The 26,565-nt window shown below is 34.8% G+C and overlaps 2 protein-coding genes across 4 annotated transcripts; both read right to left on the bottom strand.

Annotated features, from left to right (window-relative positions):
- Positions 1-617: 617 nt before the first annotated feature.
- Positions 618-7,671, bottom strand: LOC133788231 (uncharacterized). 3 transcript variants are annotated; one of them, XM_062225625.1, is made up of 19 exons: positions 7,338-7,671; positions 7,037-7,116; positions 6,513-6,535; positions 6,024-6,211; positions 5,809-5,925; positions 5,687-5,729; positions 5,387-5,475; positions 5,136-5,231; positions 5,000-5,054; positions 4,294-4,390; positions 3,910-4,096; positions 3,345-3,513; positions 3,226-3,263; positions 2,730-2,802; positions 2,524-2,628; positions 2,399-2,424; positions 1,444-2,305; positions 1,283-1,332; positions 618-1,192 (listed from the first exon to the last, which is right to left on the bottom strand). In XM_062225625.1, exons 2-19 carry the CDS (start codon positions 7,076-7,078, stop codon positions 1,059-1,061), a joined length of 2,394 nt encoding a protein of 797 aa, XP_062081609.1. In that variant the 5' UTR covers positions 7,079-7,116; positions 7,338-7,671; the 3' UTR covers positions 618-1,058. The 3 variants fall into 3 exon arrangements, with proteins under 3 accessions (XP_062081609.1, XP_062081607.1, XP_062081610.1); XM_062225623.1 differs by having other exon boundaries at positions 7,037-7,219; XM_062225626.1 differs by lacking the exons at positions 5,687-5,729; positions 6,024-6,211; positions 6,513-6,535; positions 7,037-7,116; positions 7,338-7,671.
- A 14,523-nt stretch (positions 7,672-22,194) lies between these two features.
- Positions 22,195-24,332, bottom strand: LOC133789692 (uncharacterized). The gene is made up of 2 exons (XM_062227467.1): positions 22,971-24,332; positions 22,195-22,885 (listed from the first exon to the last, which is right to left on the bottom strand). Exons 1-2 carry the CDS (start codon positions 23,303-23,305, stop codon positions 22,810-22,812), a joined length of 411 nt encoding a protein of 136 aa, XP_062083451.1. The 5' UTR covers positions 23,306-24,332; the 3' UTR covers positions 22,195-22,809.
- Between the last annotated feature and the right edge of the window lie 2,233 nt (positions 24,333-26,565).

A 26,565-nucleotide genomic window follows, 5' to 3' on the forward strand; every position in this document is an offset into this window, starting at 1 on the left:
CTTAGACCAGTTTTCTTTGGCTGAGTCTTGGAAAGACTGTCCTTCTACTTCAGCTGCCCAGGAGGCTGATTGAGATTTCTCAGCAATGTCATCTTGAGGCACAAGATCCAGGAGCAGTGGATTCACACTCTTCTCCTTAGACACTTCTGCCTCCAATTCTGTTCATTCACACTCTTCTCCTTAGACACTTCTGCCTCCAATTCTGTTCTTTCTTCCTCTACAATCTGAGCATTGGATGAAGGGAGCTCCGGATCAATCACTCTAGCAAGCTTCTGCACAAACATTTTCCTTCTCGCCATGGAGAGAGAGAGGCTGTGACCACGCTTAATTCTTTCTTCTTTATCTTTAAGAGCTGTAGTTTTACATTGGGGAATATCATTGATTTCAAAAAATTTCTCAGGTGATTCGTCTGAATAACTAATTCGTGATAAATGTGACTCGCAGTATGTAACTACAATTCCACACCATCTTAAAGATAATGTAATTACAATTTTGTTGTTTTTTTTTTTAAAAAAAAACCAATGGTAATAATCAAACACTTAATTGGATTTTTTTTTCTTCTTGTAATCTTTTTTTAGTTACCATTAATAGGCGATAATAGTCTGAATTCAACGTACAAGATCAAAGAGCACCACGTTTCATCACGGACTACAAAATGTCTAGAACGTGGGATACAGATCAGACTATATATTATGAGATGCATTACGCTCCTAATGTATGATCTTAATCTTCTTCGTCTCATTTTGCTCTGATAGTTTCATTACTCAATTCCTGACCTTATTCTATCTAATTTAGTTATTATACTGTCTATAAAATTCGAGCGCACATTCCATGGGAATATATAAAACGCAATTACACCAGTCATCAAGGAAAGTTCCAGACCTGAAATGAGTTAATATTGTCCAGTACTTGATTTTTCTTTTCCTTCGCCATTGGAAGTGACCTGAACCCATTTGTGTAATCAAACTATACGAAGTTCACTTCCACTGCTTTAGCAAAATGAAAGCATATGCAACGAAAGTGTTCGAAAGCCATCTTCACGGCATTAGATGCCTTGCCTACATCAATCTTTTATGCACACAAAAGAACTGGAAAACATAGCTTTGAAACATTATTGCTTGGCAAGATGAATCGACATAACCACTATTTTGTTTATAACCAAACCTTCCTTCATGCCCAAAATCTTCTACTTCTGCATTAACATGAATACATCAATATTTATCTGCCCAAAAGTATAAAGATCTCAAATTACATACTGCTAGAAATAACGGCAATTAAGTACCTTCTTTCCCATTTTTATTTGGAAGAGGAGTTTTATCAGCACAATCATCCCTGGAAAGAAGAAAAATAAAGCGTAAGCACTACAAGTACTTTTGAGAAGTGCAAAAAAATGAATTCTATAAATGAGTGGGAAAACAGTATTCCTATTTTTGACTAACATACTCATATTTTGGGCTCCCAGATTTCTCAGTAATGTCAACGGATCGTGATGTTTCTTCAGGATCAGGCAAGCCTTTCTTCCTATCTTCTTGTTCAATCTCCTTTGAATATGAAGCATCTTTAGCCTCCTTGTCCTCACAGACCAAACCCCCATTTCTAATACAAAATTCTTCCCCCAGCTCAGATGTTCCACAGTTGGATGGTTCAAATTTCGGCTTATATTCAACATCTTTGCTAAAGCTTTCTTGTGCTGATAAATCAGGTGATGGGGTCTCACCCTGAGAACCAGCAATAGAAGATGAATCTTGAGGCCGCCTCCTTAATTCACAATCTACATGAATATCTGGCTCCAAGTCCAAGTTCATTGAGGAAGCATGCAGAGGAATCTTAGGGGTGAAAATCTCAGGAGGTGAACATTCAGGAGGCTCACAGTTAAATCTGTCCCACAAAGGGCTAGCACCAACATGTAATTTTGGGGTAGGAAATTTACTGAAAGGGTCTTTGTCCAAAAAATCGGAGTGAAAGCCATTATTTTTTGTTCCAAAATTTTGATTGAAAGAGTCTGAGCCAGGAAACATATCAATTGTAGTGTGTGCTTTCTCAAAGAACCAAACATCTTCTGCTCCAAAATTTTCCTGAAAGCTTGAGGGATGTGATGGTTTTAAATTTGAATTATTTATCATATTTGTGTGCTTTGCTGAGCCACTTGCCATATTTTCTCGTTGGATGTCATCCTTGTTTATATTGGCAACTGCCTTCTTTAAACCATGCTTATCACCAGAGCAAGCAAAAGCATTGCATTGTCCTCTCCTACCCTGCCTTGATGTTGAGTTTGGTAGGAAATTACCAGTTGCCTGATACCTCGCTGACATTATTGCATAAAACCAGTTCAGCATATTAAATACAAATGCCAAAATGAGAATAAAAACAAATGATTGTGCAACGAAAAAAAAAATACCTGCACTTGATGAGCATGATTCCTCACTGCCAAAATTTACAAGAAGATGAAATTTAAAAACTCAAAATATGACATGCAAGTCTAAAGAAACCTTTTGAAACCACTGTGTCACATTAACTACTTACCTCTGCAAGCTCGAGTTATCAATTGCATCCTCTGTCATAAAGCAAAACCGATCTGGTGGGCTTGTTTCTGGTTTAAATTCCAAGATCCTTTCTAAAGTTGGGGCCCTGTCTACCATCACATTGACTGAACCTTAAAAAGATAGAAATGTTCCCAAGAAACAAAAAAGTTTGCAATATGCTGCTTGGACCTCTAAGCAGTAGCGTACCTATCCCAGTTGGACATTAAGTAGTCATGGTCATATTCTGGTGCTGGGTGCCGAGTATATGAAAATGTTGACTCTGGTTACAAAAGAGAAGCGATGCAGTAACATAGATAAGAACACAAATATAGATATTTGTATAGCTTATAATAAGATAACTGAATGTAGCATAAAATAATTCCATCAACTTCCATAGCAACAAGACCATAATAGTTGGAATACTGAGTCACCCATATATATTCAGCACAATGAAAAATATATATTCTCCACATAACTAGTTTGAAACTGCTTGAGGATTTAATCCCTATTTATGACTCAATACATCACTTGCCACTGCTGCCAATGAATAGGTAGTAGAAATCTCTAAATGAAGTGTTTTTTCACCAAAAATTGCAAGTGAAAACAGCAAAAAGGAATCCACTCAAAAGGAACAAAAAGAAATAAAGCAAAACAAATAAAAAATTGCGAAGAAAAATTAAATACAGGATGAGATAGAGAGCACCTAATACACCAAACTTGTTCGGGATCCTGTCACCAGCCCTGTAAAGATATAACAGCTTTACCACGAAGGTTTACATGTTGCATCTAGAAACAGAGCAGGGAAAAGACAGAATTAAAGACCTCATAGGTTGATGAAGGCCTTCGAAAGAAAAATCTTCCATGTCATTGTTTGAATTTCTATATATCACATGGTCAGCCGAATTGTCGTGAGTTGGACTTTGCCAAGTTTTCCTCGACATATCATGTTCTCTCTCATCAAAGAACCTGTGGTGTGAAAAAGTAGGCCTACCTGGCAGACACAAGCCGGAGAAAAAGAAGTCAGATTACATTTCCCTCCTGAGAACATTTAGTAAAGCACAGAGAACTGCTTGAATGGAAGTGCAGCAAATTAAATGTTGATAAAGAATACAATGAGATGTAAATAACAGAAACAGCATTACCCTGCATCGTCAGTGTCTTATTCTTGTAATTTAGAAATCAATGAAAAATCACAGGCTAAAAACAATAAAAAATTCCACTAACAATTTTTTTGTAAGCTTGAGAATAGGATTAGATTCTACAAATATGCATAATCTTCAAATTGTTACTGGTAATATACCCTTATTCAGTTGGGGGTATCAAAATTAAGATCTAAATCAGCATGGTCAAAATGATTGTTTATGAGGAAAAGCATATGTATATCTACCAGTCCATTTATCTTCATTGCCATGACCGAAGGCCCTATTTCTTTTACTACTGCAATTATCCTGTTGCCAACTGTCTCTGACAGTAAACGAATTATGTTGTGGACTGTTTATTGGGTCCATAATATTTGGTGAGAACTCCAAATAATCACTACTAAGGGGAACATTAAGACCATCCATCATTGTATCCTGCATTTATCAAGTTAAAATAATCAGTCTAGTCACAATTGACATAGCACAGCTTAAAATCAACTTCCAATTTCAATAAAAAGAGTGAAGGATGGTTGGTAACTTGGGCAAGATTGTGCATATGAAAATAAGCAACTTCAGAGCTAAGCTAATAAAAAAAAGCACAATAATAAAGAAACTCGAAAAGCTTGGACCACCTCAAATTCAAGGTCATCCATCAGAGAGTTGAATTTCCTAGATAACTTCTGCCGCCCTGCAGCCCTCAGAGGAGAGGAGATACCATAGGAAAAGGTTCTACAGTGACAGAAATGTATTGTTGAGTTCTTAAATAATTGAATAGAATTTATTGTTTGGTAAAATTACAATTAGGTCACTTATTTAAAGCATCACAGTAAATTTCAGTTCATTATAAAACCAATTTTATTTTTATTTTGAAGTTGCTAAGTTTGTTTCTTTAAAATTAGGTCAAAATATCCAATTTTCCTTCTTTCTTTCTTTCTTTCTTTTCAAAATAAAAACCATGTAGTTTTGAATGAATTCTTCTCAAATGAAGATAGCCCCTACATTGCATATGATGCCTACATCTTTTGTATTGAAAATAAGAACCACAAGAATAAAATTCAGTACAGAAGAAAAAAATACATGTACTCTAGTGGGGAATTAAGGGCCGTTTATATCAACTAAATGATATATATAATCAGATTTTATGCAAGTTATAATTTATGCATGTTGCATAAACCTTATTAAGTCGTACATTAAGAACAGGAATGTTTGTAAGCACGACAAATTATACAGTACATACTTATCATAATAAATTATACATTACAGAATTTCGAGAATAAATTTGCAAAAGCAGAAAAGAAAAAAAAACATAAATAGTCCATTGGAACTGCTTCTAGTTACCTGCTGGATTGTTGAGGTGAATGGACTGGTGTTTCCATTCCTACTTTACCCAAACCTAAAAGGTGCATTAATTACGTACCCAGAAGACTACAAGCCAGTCAAAACACTGATAGATATTAAGATTGCAAGACCACACCTTCAATTGAAAACGCAACATGAGCTTCATGTCCTGGATTTTCTTCAACATTGCCATTCAGCCCATCATCACCAAGCAAATCAAGAACAAACAACTCTACAGAAAGTTTAATGACCATCAGAATTTTGGAGGGTGGGGGGAGAGAAGAGGGACAATAATTAGCAGCATAAATAAAATAACTACAGCATGGTGATTCATAATATGATGCAGTAAAGCTGTCAAGATTAAAATTAATAGTCAGTGCGACTTACGATGCTCTGTAGTTGTTGGTCGCTGATCACGTTTAGAATCAATTCCATTGAGAGCATTGTTATGACTATCAGGAGCACTAGGAGAAAACCTGTGAGGTAGTAAATACATCAAGCGTTCACAATATATGAGCACAGACAAAGTTAAGAGACCCTTAAAAATAAGAGTTGATTAAATACAAAATAATGTGAGTTCTTGGTGTTCATCAAATCATTTACAGGTGGAAAAAGCTACTTGTTCAATGGATTTAACGGAAATAGTTTTGTGCGTAAAACAGTATGCAAATATGGCAAGCGCATTACTTCTTGTGGGATGCTGTCTCCATTTGAAACCCCGATGGAATCGCTGTTACAGAAAACAATCACCATTCCTTAAACTAATGCATAATACTAAATAAATAAATAAGACTTAATAGAAAGCATACATTGTTCCTTAATGCCAACAAAGTTGGCAGGACCAACTCTGTCAGGAATGATAACAGGAGAATCATTGGTGATATTATACTCCCTTGTTGAAGCATTCACATCTAGATTTTTTCTTTCTGCAGTGTTGTAACTGAGGTAAGTAATGGAAACATCATCAACAACGTCTATAGAATAGTAACAGTGCAGTTGTCGTGTTAAAATAATTAAACAATACCACTAAAACAATCAGATTTCCTTTCTTTGGCATTTGTTGACAAGTTCAAAAGACTCAGTATGTCCAGTGATCGATGTTCTTTCTGGTACTGTCCAGATATGTCCGTTTCATCAGCGTAGGTCTCACACCTCTCTGTTTGTGGTTGACACTGCTGTTGTCGTTTCCTTTGTTCAAAGTATTGCTTTTGCCTATTGAAATTTTTTGAAAGGATTAAAACATGTAGACTTGGTACACCCAATACACATCACTAATTATGATCTTTCATCTAGCTCTCAGTTAAATTTTATAGATTCGATAGCACTTATTTCCCTGTGCAGTGACTTTCCTCCTTGATCCACCCATCCATTGCAACATTCTTAGAGGTTCAGTATTAGACTTCTAACCAACTTTGTTTCAAAGCAAGGAAGGGGGATATCTTTCAGCAACAACCATACTTACATGAATAATGATTGACAATTAATTTACAGAAATGGAAAATGATTTTTTTACCTTTTCTGTGTGGATCTCCTTGACTGAATAAATTTCCCATTTAATAAAGTGGCATCATGCACAAAGCAAATGCTTCAAGAGTCAGAAAAAAATTCAAGGCATCATATTAGATGCTATGCATAAATTGCTCCACAGAACTTCATGGCCATTCTAGTAAGAGTCTAACTAAATCAGAAATTACCTCTTGTGCAATTTATTTTTAAATTGCCATTTCTTTTAATAATTAAATATACCACGTAAAAGTACCAAACTATATGTTAAATATTGAGGTACGATATAGCAAAGAATTAGAGTTTACAAGTTTGATCAAATGAACCTTGATCCTAATCTCATAACATAATGAAAGGCAAAGAAACCAACAGATTCTAACGGATGAATTCATAATTGTCATTGATTCCTGATGAAAATTAAGTTTCTCAATTCTCAAACACGGTGTACAACTTTTTAATACCATACTGTCCATGAAAAAAAAAAAAGAATGAAGAATCCAACAGTTCCAAAAAGAAGAGAAAGCTCATACTCACAGTAGTGACTTTCCTCCTCGATCCTCCCATCCATTGCAACATTCTTAGCGATTCAGTCTTTGGACTCAAGACCCAAAAAACTGAAACATAATTGTCATTTAATAACAAATATATTATCTTATCATTCATAACGAAAGAAATCTTCGAAGGAACCAACTCCACCAATAATATACTTCATTTTTCCTATAGAGAAAGCTAACCAGGAATTCAGTTTCACTTACAAGAATTTAAGCTCATTGCATTTCTCAAAAAAAAAAAAGCGCAAATATAGAAATGAACAACACAGAAACGCATACAGTACCTGATAACGACGAGGGTGAAAAGATGGCGGCAGGAGAGATGGAGAGCGAATTTAGGGTTTTTGAGTGAAATTGAGAAAGGAAATGGAGAGAATAAGAAGAGAAAGCAATGTGTATGTGATTTAGGAAAGAAAACCCAGAAAATGTTGGAGAACTAGAAATTATGGAGATTTAAGAATAGTCGATGGTGATGATGGAGATTTTTAAGTTTCTTTCCCGCCACGGAAGCGGAAGATGGTGGAATGGAAGCTGAACTTATTTTCTTTACGAACATTTGCATTAAATTAAACCGTATTAATTTTGAATTCTAATGTTTCTTTTTTTTTTGGCAATGAAATTCATTCGTATAAAAAGTTTAGAATGTCATACTCAATTAAGACTAAATAGCTTGGAAAAAAGAATAGAATTCATGTAGTTTTACAAATTCGTCGAACACTTGGTAAGGGCAAAGTAAAAGTTGAAATGGGAATCTAAATCTCTTTTTATGTTTGGTTCAAATTTTAAAAGTTAAAATTAATAATTTATATAGGTCCTACATATATTTTAAGAGTAAAGTGAACTCTTTTGTATATCATCTTACATTTTTCAAAACAATTCAACTACTTAAAACAAACACCCCTATCACTATTAGCATATCAGAAGCAATCATTTAACAGTTTCATCCGCCAAACAACATATATGAATCACGAACACTTTTTGGACAATAAATTTACAAAATTCTCTTACAAAAAATCTAAGGTATTGTTTGGTATCACTTAAAAAAAATTATTTAATTAATTAAAATTTGATAATTGAACCTAAAATAAATTTTTAGTAATTCTAATTTAATTTATTATTTTTAAAAATTTTAATTAAAATTTATTAAATTTTGAAAATAGAAAAAAAATTTAAACCATTTTCGACTTTTCATTTTTTTTCTTCTTTTTTTTAAATCAACACATCATTTTATATTGTTAAACAAAAAATAAAAATAAAAGTTATTAAAAACATTGGTTCTGTTTGGTAAAAATTTTATTTTTTATTTTCTTAAACATGAAAATAGAAATAGTTTTCATTTTTTAAAAATAAAAATGTGTTTGGTAACTACTTTTGTTTTTTATTTTTAAAAATAAAAACATAAAAAATGTATTTGGTAACTTATATATTTGGCAAATAGTTTTGGAAGTCATGCCAGAGGAGAGGAGGAAAGAAGCCCAAGGTTATCCGGGTGAAGAGGAAAATAAATGAGAAATTGTTTAAAAAATAATTAAAAGTGAGAAAAATGTGTTTTCAAAATTTAATAAAATTTAATGAAAATTTAAAAAAGTAAAAAATGAAAACAGACTTACTAAACAAACTTTCCAATTTTATTGTCAGATTTTTAATTAAATAAATAAAAAATTGTTTAAATAATGGTTAACGAACAAGCTCATTTATTGTTTTTTGTTTATTTTTTATTTTTAAAAACAAAAAACAAAAATAGTTATCAAACATATTTTTGTTTTATAAAAACAAAAATAAAAAATAATATTTTCATTTTTATGTTTAAAAAATTCAAAAACAAAATTTTTACTAAACACAACATAAATCATTGCAAAAAGAATATCATTTAGAAAGAATAGTTATGACTGCTTAACAATTTGATTTAACAAAACTCAAAGGAAGAAATCCCATCCAATTCCGCCATTATAGCCACAATTTCTAACAGTATCATTGTAAAGCAACCTACAAAACAGAATACAAAATACTACATTCAAAAAATAAATAAAATAAAAACAAACATCATTTATGTATTGACATTCATAAGGTGTCAAGAAAATTGAAACTTATATACCAAGACAAACAGAACAGTGTCAAACCCAAAGTCACACTTATTTAGGTCAAAGAGAAATTGATTCTAGTATAATTTTTAAAAAGTAAATAAAATAAAAATAGAAAAACTGAGAAGATAATGGAAAGATTCATTAAAATTTTAAATCTTTATAAATTAGACAGATCAAAGAAGAAAATAAACTTATCCGGTCAGTGGTAATACTTCAAGAATAATCCTTCAAGGTTGACAAATAATCATCAACTTCATAAAACAAATTATAACAAAACAAAACTTAATATAACATAACAAAAATATTGGATTTGATCACTTATAAATAATTTTAAGATAAATGGGTGAGAATGACTTTTTTTAAAATGATTTTGTATTTTTATTGACTTTTATAATTTTTTGCAAAACAATTTTTGTCTAAAAATTTAATCAATTATCTAAATTTTTTGATTAGTTATTTAAAATTTTCAACAAATTATCTAAATTTTTTAATCAGTTATTTAAAAATTTTGACTAATTATCTAAATTATCAAAAGTCATTAGTTGGCAAATTTTTACTGCTATTACCGTGAATTTGTACCATGAAAAATTATTTAATAAGAAATGGTATAACGAAATAGAATAAATTATTATGAAGCGGGACGAATAATCATTTCAGCAAAAAAACGAAATAGAGCAGATTATACATATATTGAAAAACAAAACAAAATAAGATTATATATATATATGAAATATATTAGATATTATTAATTCAAATATATGATATATGAAGAAAAGAAAACACGTGGATTTATCACGTAGAGCATCTTAGTGGATATTGAAGGAAACTTATTTAATAGATATTACATTTGTTTGTTTCTTTGTTATTTTTTATTTTGTAGGTTGTTCTCGGTTACCTAAGCTTAATGTGTAGTATTGATGGTGGCGTTGGACCGGCTACTTTTGTTGGGACTTTCAGTTCATATTGTTGAGGCAGATTATGTAACATATGTGACTGCATTTTATAAGAGATATTCTTTTTCCAATGACCTTGGGTCTTTGTTAGAGAATATAACAAGTATGTTATCCAAGTTTCTAGAAGTGTCCCTAATTCATGTTTGTAGTTCAACCAATGTGGCTACTCATGAAATAATTGTACATGCTCTTAGGATGGATCGTTAACTTATATTGGTTAGATGACATCCCTAATTATCTTCATAATGTTTAGTTTTTTAGTTGTATGACCTTATTATTTTATGAATGAAGTTTCATAATTTAAAAAAAAACATTTGCATTAAATTAAGGGCACAACTACAATGATGATGCATTATGCACTATCATGATAAATTATATATTTTCAAGTATATGTATAAGTTATAATCTCAATTTTTTTTACATAATAGTGTTTTTGAAATTTTGCAGAAAATTCTCTGTGACTATAATGAACATCGTCATGTAAAAAAATTAGGTCCGCGTATATAAAAATGTACGAACACCATTCAAACCATGCACTAAGTTAATTTTCTTTTAAGAACACACATAATAATGCTAAATATTTTATTCATAAAGATGAAGAGATTAATCTGACACTCACCATTTTACCCACAAATCACAAATTATGTATTGTAAATTTATTCCTATTTAAATTTGAAAATTGATTAGAAAGAACAAGAATAACGATGGAACTTTGTGTTAGATATAATATAGTAGAGAAGAACGAAATATTAATATATTTAATTGAAGAATAGAAATACAAAAAAAAAACATTATAAAGAATAAACCAAAGCTGAGGCACGCGAAACGCTTTCCTTAAAGCAGATTTGTCCCCTCTACCTGAACGGTGCTAGAGGATTCGAGAGCAACCACTTCCCAAGATACAACATCTATCAAGCAGGACGAATGCACCATTGCGTCTGCTTAGGCGAACTCGAAACAAACATTCCCTCTATCACCAAAAATTACTACACAGACTGAAGAGAAAAAGAAAAAAAAACTAAGTGTGTGATGCTCTTTATCTGGGTCCTAGAATGAGAGGATAAGCCTCCTTTTATAGGCTTCATGGAGAGTTGAAAAATGTGTGAATCAAGTGCATTAATGCCTAAATATCCAACAAATCTAATATCTTAATATCTAAAAATAAATAAGAATTAATTACCCTTATTCTGGTAATATCAGCAGTTACCCAAAGTGATTTTCTGATAATCAATTAGAATTAATCACACTTATTCTGGTAATATCAGTTGTTACCTAAAGTGATTTTCTGACAGTCAATCAGAATTAATTACACAATATTCTGATATCTTAATTTTGACCAAAATGATTTGCCAAAATCAATCAGAATAAATCACACAATATTCAGATAATATCATTACCATTTTAGGCATCAATTTCTCATTCACGCAATATTTTCCAACAATCCCCCACATGAATGAAATTGATCAACATTAAGAAACAAAGACTCGACACGACTCGACACAACAAGGTGATAGAGTTCTCTGATTGATACCTGCATAGGATAGGTGGGTGTTAGCCTTTGAACCTTCCCTTGTGAGAATATATTTACTTTACTAATTGAACAGTAGACGCGATGTCTTTGAACTCTTCTGTCATTTGTGTAAACGATGATATATCTCACACAAATATCTTTCCGGCATAGTTTCGGTTCTCATGGTTATGTTCATTTTGGCCGTGAACATCTGCCTGGTTCTGTGAGAGGTTTTAGAGAATTGAGCCCCCATAATTCTCCTTCGAAGCGGCCTCACTTCTCTCTCACATATGTGACCTCTTATCTAAGAGCAATCCCGCATTACTCTGCTCAGACTTCCGATGCGTAAGGGTCATTAAAAGCTTGAGCTTAGCCTCTTTTACAATGGACATCACTATTTCAGCATTGGAATGGGTAGGGGTAATCCCCCACAGTGATCCTACTCAGTCTCAATAATTAGGTTGTCCCATTGAACCTAGATCTTGGGATCTCCAGTCAACTAGGTTGGGTTTCCTTTATATTGACTTTAATTTCCTTTGGGCTTAAGTCACATTCTTTCTGATGTCTTTTCAACTTGATCTCTGTTTAACCCTTTGGTTAGCGGATCTGCAATATTATCTTTTGATTTCACATAATCAATCGAGATAACTCCAGTTGAGATCAGTTGTCTAACGGTATTATGTCGTCGACGTATGTGGCTTGGTTATCACAATATATGCATATTACAGGCACAGGTTTAGGCCAATCTGGAATATCCTCCAAGAAATTACGCAGCCATTATGCTTCTTCACTACATTTATCCAGAGCTACAAACTCGGATTCCATCGTGGATCTAGTGATTACAGTTTGCTTCGATGATTTCCATGAAACAGCTGCGCCACCTAGAGTAAACACATATCCACTAGTACCTTTCGAATCTTGGATGTCAGATATCCAGCTTGCGTCAGTGTATCCTTCAAGAACAGCTGGTTCTCTAGTATAGTTCAACTCATAGTTACGAGTATACCACAGGTACCTAAGTACTCTTGTAATTGCCTTCCAGTGTTCAATACCTGGATTACTCGTGAATCAACTTAAAGTACTTACAGTGTAAGCAATATCTGGTCTTGTACAACTCATCAAGTACATTAGACTACCTATCACTCTAGCATACTCTGCTTGAGAGACACTGTCGCCTTTATTCTTGGACAGATGATGACTTATGTCAATTGGTGTTCTGGACACACCATAATCATTTTTACCAAATTTGTTAAGAATCTTGTCCACATAGTGTGACTGACTCAAACTAAGTCCAACTGGCGTCCTTGTAATCTTTATTCCTAGAATTACATCAGCCAGTCCCATGTCCTTCATATCAAACCTTGAGTTCAACATATTTTTGGTATATTTTACCATTCGTTGGTTGCTTCCGACAATGAGTATATCATCTACATACAAACAAAGAATAATATATCCATCATTTGTATTTTTGATATAAACACATTTGTCACACTCATTGATTTTGAAGCCACTGGTCATCATGACACTGTCAAATTTTTCATGCCATTGTTTTGGAGCTTGCTTAAGTCCATATAAGGATTTTACCAATTTGCACACTTTCCTTTCTTTTCCTGAAGCTACAAAACCCTCGGGTTGTTCCATGTAGATTTCTTCATCAAGATCCCCATTTAGAAAGGCAGTTTTTACGTCCATTTGGTGGACTTCAAGATTTCGCAATGCGACAATTGCCAAAATCATTCTAATAGAATTTATTCTCGTCACAAGAGAATACGTGTCAAAGTAGTCATGGCCTTCTTTTTGTTTGTAACCTTTTATTACAAGTCTAGCCTTATACTTATCAATTGTTCCATCTGTTTTCATTTTCCGTTTGAAAATCCACTTGGACCCTAGAGGTTTACATCCGAGAGGGAGGTCAACAAGTTCCCAAGTGTGATTTTGCATGATGGAATCAATTTTGCTTCTTATAGCTTCCTTCTAGAAAGGACCCTCAATAGAGCTCACAGCTTCTTTATATGTACGAGGTTCTACCTCTACCATATAAGTTAGAAAATCTGGTCCAAAAGAATTTTCTATCCTTGCCCTTTTGCTTCGTCTTGGCTCTATTTGGACTTCTTCACTCTCCTCTTCTATTTCTTGCTCATGGATATTCTCATCAATGATCTCAAATGTTCGTTTAGAAGAGCTTGGTTCATCCCCATCAGGTTTACAAGGAAATATATGTTCAAATAACGATGCATTTTTTGATTCCATTATCGTATTCTTGTGGATGTCAAGGTTTTTAGACTCGTGTACAAGGAATCGATATGCGTTGTTATTTTGCGCATAGCCAATGAAAATACAGTCAACTGTTTTAGGACCTATTTTCATCTTCTTTGTCAATGGTACTACAACCTTTAAAAGACACCCCCACACTTTTAAGTACTTGTACGAAGGTAGCCTACCTTTCCAAAGTTCATAGGGCGTCTTTTGTTCTTTCTTTTTGGGAATCTTATTTAAAAGATAGTTAGCCGACAAAACGGCTTCACCCCACATGTTCTGTGGCAATCCAAAACTTATTAACATAGCATTCATCATGTCCTTTAGAGTGCGATTTTCCCGTTTTGCTATTCCATTGGATTGAGGAGAATAAGGTGGTGTGTCCTCGGGAATAATTTCGTGTTGTGCACAGAATTCACCAAAAGGTTGTACGTATTCACCACCACGGTCACTTCTTATCATCTTAATTTTCTTATTAAGTTGATTTTCAACCTCTCACTTATAGAGAGTAAATTTCTCTATAGCTTCATCCTTGCTTTTTAGCAAGTATACATAACAATACTTTGTACTATCATCAATGAAAGTAATAAAGTACTTGTTACCTCCTCTTGTTTGAGCAAACTTTAAATCACAAATGTCACTGTGAATTAAATCAAGGGGTTCAGTGTTTCTTTCAACCGTTTGGAACAATGACCTGGTTAGTTTGGCCTCTACACAAGTTTCATTCTTATGTTTGGAATCAATATTAAACGTGGGTATGTGATTTAAGTTAATCAGTCAATGCAAAGTATCATAATTAACATGACCTAGTATACCATGCCATAAATTTGAAGACTCAAGCAAGTAAACGGAAGAAGTAGTAGTATTATTATTATTAATAGTCTTTGGCTTAACAGCCATTACATTCATCTTCCACATTCCCTCTTTCACATAACCCTTCCCAATAGGAACACCAGCTTTAGTCAGTACAATTTTTTGGGACTCAAAAACCATCGTGAACCCATGTATGCTCAGCAGCGGTCCAGAGATCAGATTTCTGCGAATGTCAAGCACATACAACACATTATGTAGCTTGACACTCTTTCCAGACGTCATCTTCAAGTACACAGTACCCTGCCCCTTTATCTCAAAGGTTGCCGAGTTGCCCATGTAGATCTTATCCCCATTTCCCACCAAAGTAAGGTCGGAGAAGGCAGACTTGTTCGCACAGACATGATGAGTAGCTCCAGTATCGAGCCACCATTCTTTTGGATTAACATCCACCAGGTTTATTTCAGAGACCACAGCACATAGGTCTAGGTCAGTGATCTCTTGGGACATGGCTTCCACAGCATTAGCCTCATTTCCTTTCTTTTTTGGTAGTCTACAATCTGACAATTTATGTCCTGTCTTGTTGCAGTTAAAGCACTTCCCTTGGAATTTTGGCTTCTTTGAAACTCCACCTTTTGGTCCTAGTTTGGACCATGGCTTGGCCTTAGGCTTCTTCCCCTTGGATCATTTGTCATGCTCCACCATATTAGCCTTGGCAGCATTGGGATTTGAGGATCGCTTCTCAACACTTTTGTTATCCTCTTCAATGCGAAGTCTACGAATGAGGTCTTCAACACTCATTTCCTTTCGCTTGTGCTTCAGATAGTCTAGCCATGCAAGGGGTAGCTTCTCTATAATAGCAGCTACTTGGAAAGACTCACTCAAGACCATCCATTCAGCATGTATTCCATGGATAATCAACTGAATATCTTGCACTTAGCTTATCACATTTTTGGAATCCACCATCTTGAAGTTCAAGAATTGGCCAACCAAGAATTTCTTGGCTCCAGCATCTTCGGCTTTGTACTTGTGGTCCAAAGACTCCCACAATTCCTTAGCCATTTTCTTCACACTGTACACACTATATAGCGAGTTAGACAAGCCATTCAGAATGTAATTCCTACAAAGGAATTCAACATGCTTCCATGCCTCAACTGCATGTTGAGTTTGCACATCTACTTCGTCCTCTCCAATAGTGGGAGGATCCTCTTTCAAGAATCTCACAAGATTCAATGTTGTTAAGTAGAATAGCATTTTCTGCTGCCAGATCTTAAAATTCACACCAGTGAATTTTTCTAGTTTCTCATTATGGCTCACAGGAACCGTTGGAACCGAAACTTGCACAAGCTAGTCCCTTGAGGATTAGTTTTTTGTGGTCGAAGTCGGAGTTCGGGGAGATCCAACAGTGCTTTCAGTAGGAATGACATCCATATTTTCAGTCATATCTGAACGATTACATAATACTTAAAGAAATAAGTACATATACATTTATATTGTAAAATAATATAAATTTGCATATGAAAACTAAATATCCATTATGTATATATAATATAAATAATATATTATGTAATACTCAGAGAATACATGTATACACTTGTATCAGATAGTATATGCAATATATTAATTCTCATGTATGTATACATACTTTATTGTAAATATGAGTATGCAAACATATGATAGAAAGATAATATATGTGAACAAAAAAAAATATTCATATCAATATATATATAAATATAAAGTATACAAGTGAGTTTATATATGAAAAATACACAAAAAGAATTACATATATTATATATTCAATACACTCAAGAAAAGATTGATATATTTATTCAGTTGATGTAAATATAAGAGTACCTGTATTAGCATATATCTATATATATATATATAATTTATATACACATTACCACGGAATGGGATAAAAAAAAATTGGCATATATCCATATTTGCATATGTAAGAATATAGATTAATCAAAATCAATTTGTATAAGGAAACTTAATAAATCTGTATATAAGAAGCATGTGAATTTCATTTAATATAATATAAAAATATAATGTAATAACCATATATACATATACATGTTTGTAAATTTAGGCTTAACATAAATCTCCCTAATTATGAATGGAATCATGTGTGGATGTAAAGAATGAGTAACATGTGTATATTAATAAATGAGAAAATGACATCAATCATATAAAAAATATATAAAACTTTCATATCAATATAAATATATATATATATATATACATATCTTAAAGAAAATTGAGAGCATAGAAAGATAATAAAGATATTATCAGCAGCGATTAAATAGCAAAAAAAAAAAAAATCAGAAATGGTTTCCGCCCTTCAATCTGATCATTTTCTCTGAAGGAGTCTAAATCTGCTTTAAGATTATTAGACATAATATAGTAGAGAAGAATGAAATATTAATATATTTAATTGAATAACAGAAATACAAAAAAAAAATACATTATAAAGAATAAACCAAAGTTAAGGCACGCGAAACACTTTCCTTAAAGCAGATTTGCCCCCTCTACCTGAACGGTGGTAGAGGATTCGAGAGCAATCACTTCCCAAGATACAACATCTATCAAGCAGGACGAATGCACCACTGCGTCTGCTTAGGCAAACTCAAAACAAACCTTCCCTCTAACACCATAAATTACTACACAGACTGAAGAGAAAAAGAAAAAAAAAACTAAGTGTGTGATGCTCTTTATCTGTGTCTTAGAATGAGAGGAGAAGCCTCATTTTATAGGCTTCATGGAGAGTTGAAAAATGTGTGAATCAAGTGCATTGATGCCTAAATATCCAACAAATCTGGTATCTTAATATCTGAAAATCAATAAGAATTAATTACCCTTATTCTGGTAATATCAGCAGTTACCCAAAGTGATTTTCTGATAATCAATCAGAATTAATCACACTTATTCTGGTAATATCAGTTGTTACCCAAAGTGATTTTCTGACAGTCAATCAGAATTAATTACACAATATTCTGATATCTTAATTTTGACCAAAGTGATTTGCCAAAATCAATCAGAATAAATCACACAATATTCAAATAATATCATTACCATTTTAGGCATCAATTTCTCATTCACTCAATTTTTTCCAACACTTTGAACATCATAATTGTGTAGTGGAAATTATTCATTTTGGCATTTGGGTGTTGTGATAATTTTATGTAAAATGATATTTATTTGGTATGTGCATTATAAAAGTTATTATAAAATAAAGGAAATTTGTGGCGAAAGTACCTAAATTATTAGGTTTGTAACACTTAAGTACCAAAGTTATTTTTTTGTCAGCAAAAGTACCTTCCGTCTATATTTTGTTGCAGTTGTTTATTTTGCCGCTAAGTCAAGCACGTGATGTCAAATTTGCTTATATCCTGGGTACTTTTGTTGCAAATATCTCATAATTTTGGTACTTTTGCCGCACATATCTATTAAATTAGGTACTTTCACTACAAATATTCATTTAATTTGATATTTTCACCAACACGTCACAAACATACTTAACAGTTAAAACTGACGGCTGCAACAAAACATAGACGGAAAGTACTTTCATCGACAAAAAAATAACTTAGGTACTTAAGTGTTACAAACATGATAATTTGGATACTTTTACCGCAAATATCTCTAAAATAAATATCAAATCTATCCATAAATAAATATTTATAATAATAACAATATATGTTTTATGTCTGAGCTCATTTGAAAATCAATTATTCTTCTAAAAGAAATTGCATACATACATATGAATTAATAAATAAAAATATCATATATAATTTTTCAAATAGCAAGAAAAACGTAATTAACATAAAAAAGAAACAAAAAAATTAAAACTAAAATCTTAAATATAAATTTTTTTAATGTTGTTAGATATTCTGATTTTATGTATAAAACAATAACAAGAAAAAAAATTAAAGAAATCATACTTAATTTTTTTTAAGAAATATGAAGATAGAATATTTTTAAGAAAAAAGAAATCCTATGCTAACAGTTATTTGCACAAAAATTTAGGATAAGGATGAATTTTTTTCCTTTTATTAAAAAAATGTAAAATAGGTATTATGAAATATTTATTAAAACAAGAAAATAACTTCTTTTTTTAGAAGTCATTCCTGAAGAAGCTGATGAGTTATTGTTTCTCTAAAAAATCTTCTAAATTAAAAAAATATTTTTTTATATTTCATCCAAACATACTAAAAAATAATTTTGTGACTTCAAAAGTTCTTTTAAAGCCATGAGAAACAGATATTTTGTCTTTCTCAATAAATTTCACTGAAATTTACAAAATAAAATATAATCAAATTTCATAAAACTATAGCACCTCAATTATTCATTCCCATCTTCTCTAAGTTTTTTTGTTGAAATTACTATACACAACCAACCAATAACATTTTTTTTTATAATTATCTAGTTGAAATTGTAATACACAACTACGAACCAGTATTATTCTTGTCTGATTTCTTTGTTAAACTGCTATACATTCACAACTAGTTAATAGCATTTTTGTCTGATTTCCTTGTTGAAACTGCTATGCAAAACCAACCAATAATCTTATTATATGATCTGTTTGTTAAAAATGATATATAAAACCAGCCATGTTAACCTTATTATCTTATTTTCTTGTTGAAATTGTTATATACACAACCCTTAAGTAAATTTTTTGTTTAATATCATTACTAAAACTACTATACAAAACCAACCAAGGATCTTCTTATGTGAATTGCTTACTAAAACTATACAAAACTAGATAATAACATATTTTAACTAGTTTGCATCCTTCAAAATATAAAAATAACAACTATTAACCGTCTTATGTGCTTTGCTTACTAATTAGATACAAAACCAAACAATAACCTTTTTTTAACTAGTTTGCAATCTTAAAAAAGATGCAATTGACAACTAATAACCTTTTTTTTATGTGATTTCTTTGTTAAAACTAGTATACAAGACAATTTATTAACCTATTTTTTATGGTTTGCATGCTTAAGATGACAAAAAATGACAACTAGTAAGCATTTAAGTTTGGACACTTGAAAAGTTGGTAACAAATCCAGATTGAGTCAAAGTTAGGCATTGCGACGCTTAAGCACAACATCGCAGCACTAAAGTCTCAAAATGCTACCATATAACTTGAAGAAGAAGAAAAAATTGTAACCCACCTAAAAGGCCATAAATTTTGCATGGTTAAATGCTAAAAGTTGGAATAATACTCAAACAATGATATATTCATAATAATTTTACAAAAAAAATGATAATTTTTGATAGGTTACTACCAATAATTCAACAACCAAAAATAGTGAACATAAATAATAAGAACAATTCAATTTTAACTATATGTTGATAATGTCACTAGTTTGTATAAATTTGAGACAAGGGTTCGTGGTTAGGATAGAGATAGATAATCATATATTGGTTAGGATAGAGATAGATAAACATATATATAGGAGAATTCTCTTATAGTGGCTTCATTTTAAGCCCTACCGGTAGGGCTTTCAGTGTTCTCAACCCGTGAACAGATTTCGGCACAATTTTTTTTTATGACCGTGTATATTGTAGCTATTTAGAGCATCCTGCAAATTTTCAGAAAATTCCGAATAGTTTACAATATCGAAAACTAGGTTCAAACATGTTGTTGCACGCGTGACTAATTTTTTTTATGTGTGTGGAAAACAACATGTTTGAACCTAGTTTTCGATACTGTAAACTATTCGGAATTTTCTGAAAATTTGCAGGAAGCTCTAAATAGCTACAATATACACGGTCATAAAAATGTCGCGCCAAAAACTGTTCACGGGTCGAGAAACACTGAGAGCCCTACCGGTAGGGCTTAAAGTGAAGCCCCCCCCTATAGAAGAATTGTCCTATATATATATATATTTGAATAATTATACCACGATACAATTTATGTAAAGTCTTTAATAAGGCTAACTTTGTAAGATGATGACCAACTTTTGGTGGGGAAGAATAAATTACATTGGGGGAGTTTGGATAAATTATGCAAACCTAAGAAGATGGGTGGAATGGGATTTAGGGACCTTGAATCATTTAATAAGGCCATCTTAGCTAAACAAGGGAGGCAGATAATTTCCTACTCCAATTTTCCTAATTGTGGCGTCGATTGTGTGGAAGCCTTTGGTGTGGGGAAATGAGGTGTTGGAAAAGGATTATGTTTGATAACACTTTTATTCCTAACGATGTTTTTATTGCAGATTCGAGACTGGAGAATGGAGACCAAAATGGCCTTTTCCTAGAGTAGCTTTTTGATAGGGAAGATGTGCAACGCATCCTTTGTATACTTGTTGGCTCTTATACTGTTAAAAGTGGATACCACCAAGTGATTAGACAAAATGATGTGGTTGAAGGCTCCAACATGGATACAACAATAAGGTGGTAGAAGTATTTTTGGAGACTTAAAATCGCAGCAAAAATTAAACATTTTGGGTGGAGGGTGAGAAATACCCGTCTACCATAACTTGAAGAAGTGAGGATTAGATGTCAATTTCAGATGCTGGAGATGTGGGTTAGCTGATGAAATATGGCTCACTGTCTTTGGAAGTGCCAGGAGGTAAGGAAAATTTTGAAGTGTTTATATCTATTTCCAACAAATGAAAGGGTGTATTGATGATAACCCTTTGGACATGTTGGAAAAATATTGTGTAACACTATTTTAAAGTGACATTTTGATGATCATTTTTACTCAGACTCACTTGTTATTAGCGAGATATCTTTGGAGATTTCTGTTCTCCTTCATGAGTTTAAAAAAATCAAGTATTAATGTGCTCAAAATGGTTATGGGGTGAATGATAATTATCACCTAAAGTAGGCAAAATGATAAGGGAAAATAATGAGATTTGTGTTAGTCACACATGGAAATTTGAGTATCTTTTCAAAGGGGTATCTATAGAATTCCATATCCTTAGTTTGGTAAGTTGATAAGAAAGTAGGCTCTCTCTTGCGCACGCATGGGGGTGCAAATCATTGCGGGTGGAGCAAAAATACATGCATCTTATGTGCACTCGCGTGTCCTACAGGCACAAATGCAGTCTCATAAAGCCCATTCTACATTAGGATTCTTTTGCAACCCATAAATGTGTCATTGCATTCAATTTGAACATCCGTCCACTCATATAACAATTTACCACATACATCCCAATCTTATTCAAAGTAAATTTATTTGACTCAAACACCATGCGAAATCCATGGTTGTTAAACAGTGAACTAGACACCAAGTTCTTCCGGATTTTAGGCACATACAATGGCACATTTACTAAAGTGTAATCAGAATCGGACTAAATCAATTGAAAAATGAATGGGAATAAAATATGAAAGAATCGAAATCATTATTTGTATCATGTTTTTACTAAAATTGTTCAAAAGATAATCATAATAATTTTATGTTGTCTACAACATTATGAAATGTAATCGGAATGTTTAAATTGACTAAATTACCATTTTTTATTAAAAATAAATAAAAATAGTTATTTTATGAGATATATTTTCAAATGACAAAATTGTCTTTTAATTTTTTATATATAAAAAATAAAATAAAAAAATAGAAGTCATTACCTTAATGACATTCCTTAGATAATTGAGGGAAAAAAACATTCTCATTCTTTTCCCCCTTATCCCACCAAATTATCTCATTCTTTATTTTAGTAAACATGTGAATGAAAATCATTAAGGGAACTCTGTCAGTGGGCGTCCTTCTTGAGGTCTTGCCCCTCGTGGATGGGGTTCTGAGGTAAGAGCTTTTATTAGGAGACTATCTTTGTGGAACTTTTTGACTCCCTTAATATCTATAAGGGTAGCTAATCCTCTTGCTCACCAAAGGTGGAGCAATCGAAGTTAGGATTTTGCCTCCACATTCCATAGAGGGTGCGCTCTATGGATTTGTATTCAATCTCAGCCAAATTTGCCTCTAGGAGAGTGACCCTTTCCTGCAACGTTGCAACCTTGGCTTCTGTTCCCTCAAGATTGGCTTCCAAGCGAGTGACCCTCTCCTGCAACATCGCGACCTTGGCTTCCACTCTCCTATTCTTTTTTGACGATGAAGAGGCCTTTGCCAAGGCCTTCTCAAGCTTAAGCTTGGTATCAGTAAGTTCCCTCTCAAGCTCCTGAACCTTGACCGTTAGACGGTCCCTTTCAGCGTTAAAAAAAGAGAGGTCCTGTGCTGAGTCGGCGAAGTGTTGAGCCACCAAAGAAGCCTGCAAAAAAATGATGATGATCAGCAAACAAAGAACCAAAAAAAAAAAGGAAAGAGTAAGACCAATGTGAGACACATTAACTCACCCAAGTTGTGGAGCGCACAAGAGTCTCCCCAAGCAACCTCTCCACTCGGTCTTAGGAATACCCTCAGTGACCCGGGTATACCTTTTCCCATAAGAGGCTGCCATATGACCCACCCAGGGTTTCCCCTCTGAATCAGGGGCGCCTGGCTGAGCAAGGATGGATGACCCACTCACCGAAGGAGGAGGAGGCGCGGGAACACCAGAAAAATGGGGGCCCGATGGACCAAGATTGATGAAAGCATGAGGAAGAGTATCGTATTCCTCATAAAAGGGCACGACAAAGCACCCTAGCATGGCCTGCGGACCGCAGGAATGAGAGGCCATGTCACGATCCATAGGGACCAAAGGAGGGCACCCCCTAGGAGACGGAGATGACCGGGGTGGGCGTTTGGGTTCTGGGGAAGCCTCCTCAGGCACCCACTCCGCGTCACCCCTGTCCGAGTGATGTTCAACTAAAGGCGTGTTGACGCGGTTCTTCGCCAACAGGTAATTAAGAAAATAAGAGAAAGATATTAGTGGTTAATAATGAACCAAAACAGATGAATGATCCTAAAATGGACTGATGACACAAACACGTTTTTAGGTGGTTCAAAGGTTAAAATCCTTCTACTCCACCAGCCAATATTATTGCTATATTTATGGTATTCTTTACAAGGTATTTCGTTACACCATAGAATCCAACCCTTTGCAACTCCCAGGGTCTCCATATTTATAGGAGAGGGCACCTAGGAGTTGGTAAGGGGGGTCATCCCGTGACCTTCTGACCCATCATGTCACTTCTGTGACATTCATGATTAATTCCTAAAACCTGACAAATGAAGTGTGGTCTAATCAACAGGTAAGGGGGGTAATGGGCCGCACGACCCAACCCAGTCGTGGGTGCCTGAATACGCACGTTCATGCTGTGTGTCCGAGAATTCAGGGATATATCAGACACGTGATGTCTGATATATGCACGTTTACATTGCGTGGTTGACTTTATAAGGAATCACGGCTTCCACCTCCAGCTCGTGCCCCGAGCTGGACGCCTTCCTGACCTGCGGTCTTTATTTTCCTGACTCGGCCCTTAACTAATCTTGGTGAACCTTTGGTTACCTTGAGCTAAAGAGGTAGGACCTGACGACAGCAGCTCCGGTCATGTGGTATCCACGTGGCTGATATAATTAGGCCATATCTCAGCTCGCTAATAGCCCGTGGAAAATCAGGGCGTACAAGGCGCCTTCTTCCTTCACTCGGAAATGTGCCACAACGCATAAGGATCCGAAACTGCGGATGAGTTGTAGCGGTTCAAGTTTACCATGGTGAAGAGGCGGGCGACCATTTTCTTAGCGGGGTCGGCATCGAGGAAGGTGTCCACTGGTGCTGCCTCCGACTCGGGAATCTTAGGGTCACCAAAATCCTCTGCACAATCAACACAATTACCAATATGAACATAAGTTCCGAAATAACCAATTCAAAGTAAAAGGAAGATAAGCTTGAAGTACTTACTTGGGGACGAGCAAAAGCGTTCACATACAAAAAAGAAACCTTTCACGAAGAAAAAGTCCTGCTTTTCAGGACCCCAGGTTGGATACAAAGCCATCTATGAGGGAAACCTGGGAATTGGCCTTCTGCAAGAAATAAAAGCCTTTGGATCTAGGGGTTGGCATGAGGTTATACATAAAGTGCGCCTCTCGAGTCGTAGGAGCACGATGGTTGAGCTCAATAAATGCCATGTATAGGCAGCTCAAGGTCAGCCAACTGTTAGGCGCCAGCTAGAGCGGAGCAAGGTCGAAATGGTTAAGGATCATGATGAAGAACGGGTGTAAAGGAATGGTCTCACCCGCCTTCAGGATATGCTCGCTCATGGCCATGTACCCCTGGGGGCAATTACCGGCCCGACAGTTATTGGAAGGAACATAAAACTTGTATTCCTTGCCAATATGGTATTTAGCGAATAGCTCCAACAGCCGATTCTCCGACACATTGGACACTATAGAAGACGCCAATAGAGGACCAAAATCTGCCCCCTCGGGAGCCACCTGCCGCCTCACTCTCTTTGCCATATCTGCAAAACCAAAGGAAAAAGGTGAGGTAGAAACAAGGCACTTTACCCTCCATTTTTTCTTCCTAGCAAGGGTCTTCCACCGAGGCGCTGAGTGTGGGAGCATTGAGCAAGGGTGAATCGAAAACAGGGTTGAGGGGAACCCAGAGTGACCTCATGGCAACCATAAGAGGAGAATGGGGCAGGAGGTTCAGGTGGGAGATTCCCCTCCATGAACTCCAACTCCATCTGTGGATCAAAAAGACTCACTCTAAGGTTTGCAATGTGGTCACTAAGGTCAAAGGGGAAAGGAATTCCATCACCCCTAAAAAATGAATCTATTTCACTCTCCACTACCCAGATTTTACGCCTAAGTTCAGCCATGTGCTCAAGGAGACGTATATAGGCATGCCTCAAAGTGTCATAGTCTTGGTGAGAGTTGTTTCAGGGGACTCCGAGTCTGAAGATAAGTCTACAAACTCGACCCTTGGAGGAACGCCAGACGATCCCTCACATGCCATGGAACCTCGTCTCCTAGGTAATAAGGGTGCACATGTAAGTGAAAAGGGTGCTACAAAACACAAAGGAATGGGCTCAAAACCTCTAGACACGAGCACTCTAAATGACTAACTACGGAGTACAAACAAGGGTATGTAAGTGGATTAGCTCACAACGAGCTCCGGCCAAGGCAACCCGTCCCGAGTAGTACTAATTTAGACCCAATGAAATAAGAAAGAAAGAAAGTATACCTTAAGTAAGAAAAATCGGGCACTGTCACGGTTGAATGGAGGCCAAGGGTCGAAAGTACTGTCACGGTCGAAAGGAGGCCAAAGGTCGAAAGTATCGTCACGGTCGAAAGGAGGCCAAAGGTTGAAAGTACCATCACGATTGAAAGGAGGACAAGGGTAAAAAGCACCACCGCGATCAAACAAATGCGAAGGGTCGAAGGTACGCGCCTACAAAAATGAAGGAGATATGAGTTTTAGTCTCCAAGTGCCTATATGGATATTGGCATAAAAGAAATGAATTCAAATAACAAAAGGGAAGGACAACCAAAGTGAGGTTGTGAGGAATCAAACCCCTTACCTCTTGAAGGCAGTAAGGACACCAAACCCACTAAGCTAAGAAGATAAAGTGTAAATATTAGGCTAGAGATGAAGGTCTATTTATAAGAACCATAAGCTCACCTTAGCCATTGGATCCGTTGCTTGATCAATGGTCAAGAAGGGGGCTTGGCACTTGCCTTGGGATCCGTAGAGCACAATGATAGGCTCACATTCACTCTCAACATCTCTTAGTAGTCTTCAACTCCAAAGTGTGTTTTTTCTATAATGCCAAAATGAAGAAGCAAGCAAATACCTCGTGGGCATCCCAAATGCATCGCACCTTGAAGTCTACAAGAGAGCCTAAAGACTCTCTCGTAGACTAAGGGGAAAGTGTGAACACCACATATTGGACATGATCCTGAAAGACCCATGCCTCACGCAAGGCCTTCGCGAGGCTGACCCATCTCGCCCCATGCGAGGCCCAGGCACACTTCGCCTCGCCCACCTCACTGAAGGTCCTACAGACC

Source organism: Humulus lupulus, chromosome 7 (assembly GCF_963169125.1).
Source record: "Humulus lupulus chromosome 7, drHumLupu1.1, whole genome shotgun sequence".
Lineage (NCBI taxonomy): Eukaryota > Viridiplantae > Streptophyta > Magnoliopsida > Rosales > Cannabaceae > Humulus > Humulus lupulus.

Bases quoted from the DNA above. Each gene is read 5' to 3' on its own strand.
- LOC133789692 (XM_062227467.1), bottom strand. From the start codon at position 23,305: ATGGATCGTGACATGGCCTCTCATTCCTGCGGTCCGCAGGCCATGCTA. The intron at 22,886-22,970 runs GTGAGTTAATGT...ATTTTTTTGCAG, and splicing joins TTGTGCGCTCCACAACTTGG to GCTTCTTTGGTGGCTCAACA.
- LOC133788231 (XM_062225623.1), bottom strand. From the start codon at position 7,165: ATGAATGATAAGATAATATATTTGTTATTAAATGACAATTATGTTTCA. The intron at 2,629-2,729 runs GTACGCTACTGC...GATGGTAGACAG, and splicing joins TTAATGTCCAACTGGGATAG to GGCCCCAACTTTAGAAAGGA. The intron at 2,306-2,398 runs GTATTTTTTTTT...CAATAATGTCAG, and splicing joins ATCATGCTCATCAAGTGCAG to CGAGGTATCAGGCAACTGGT.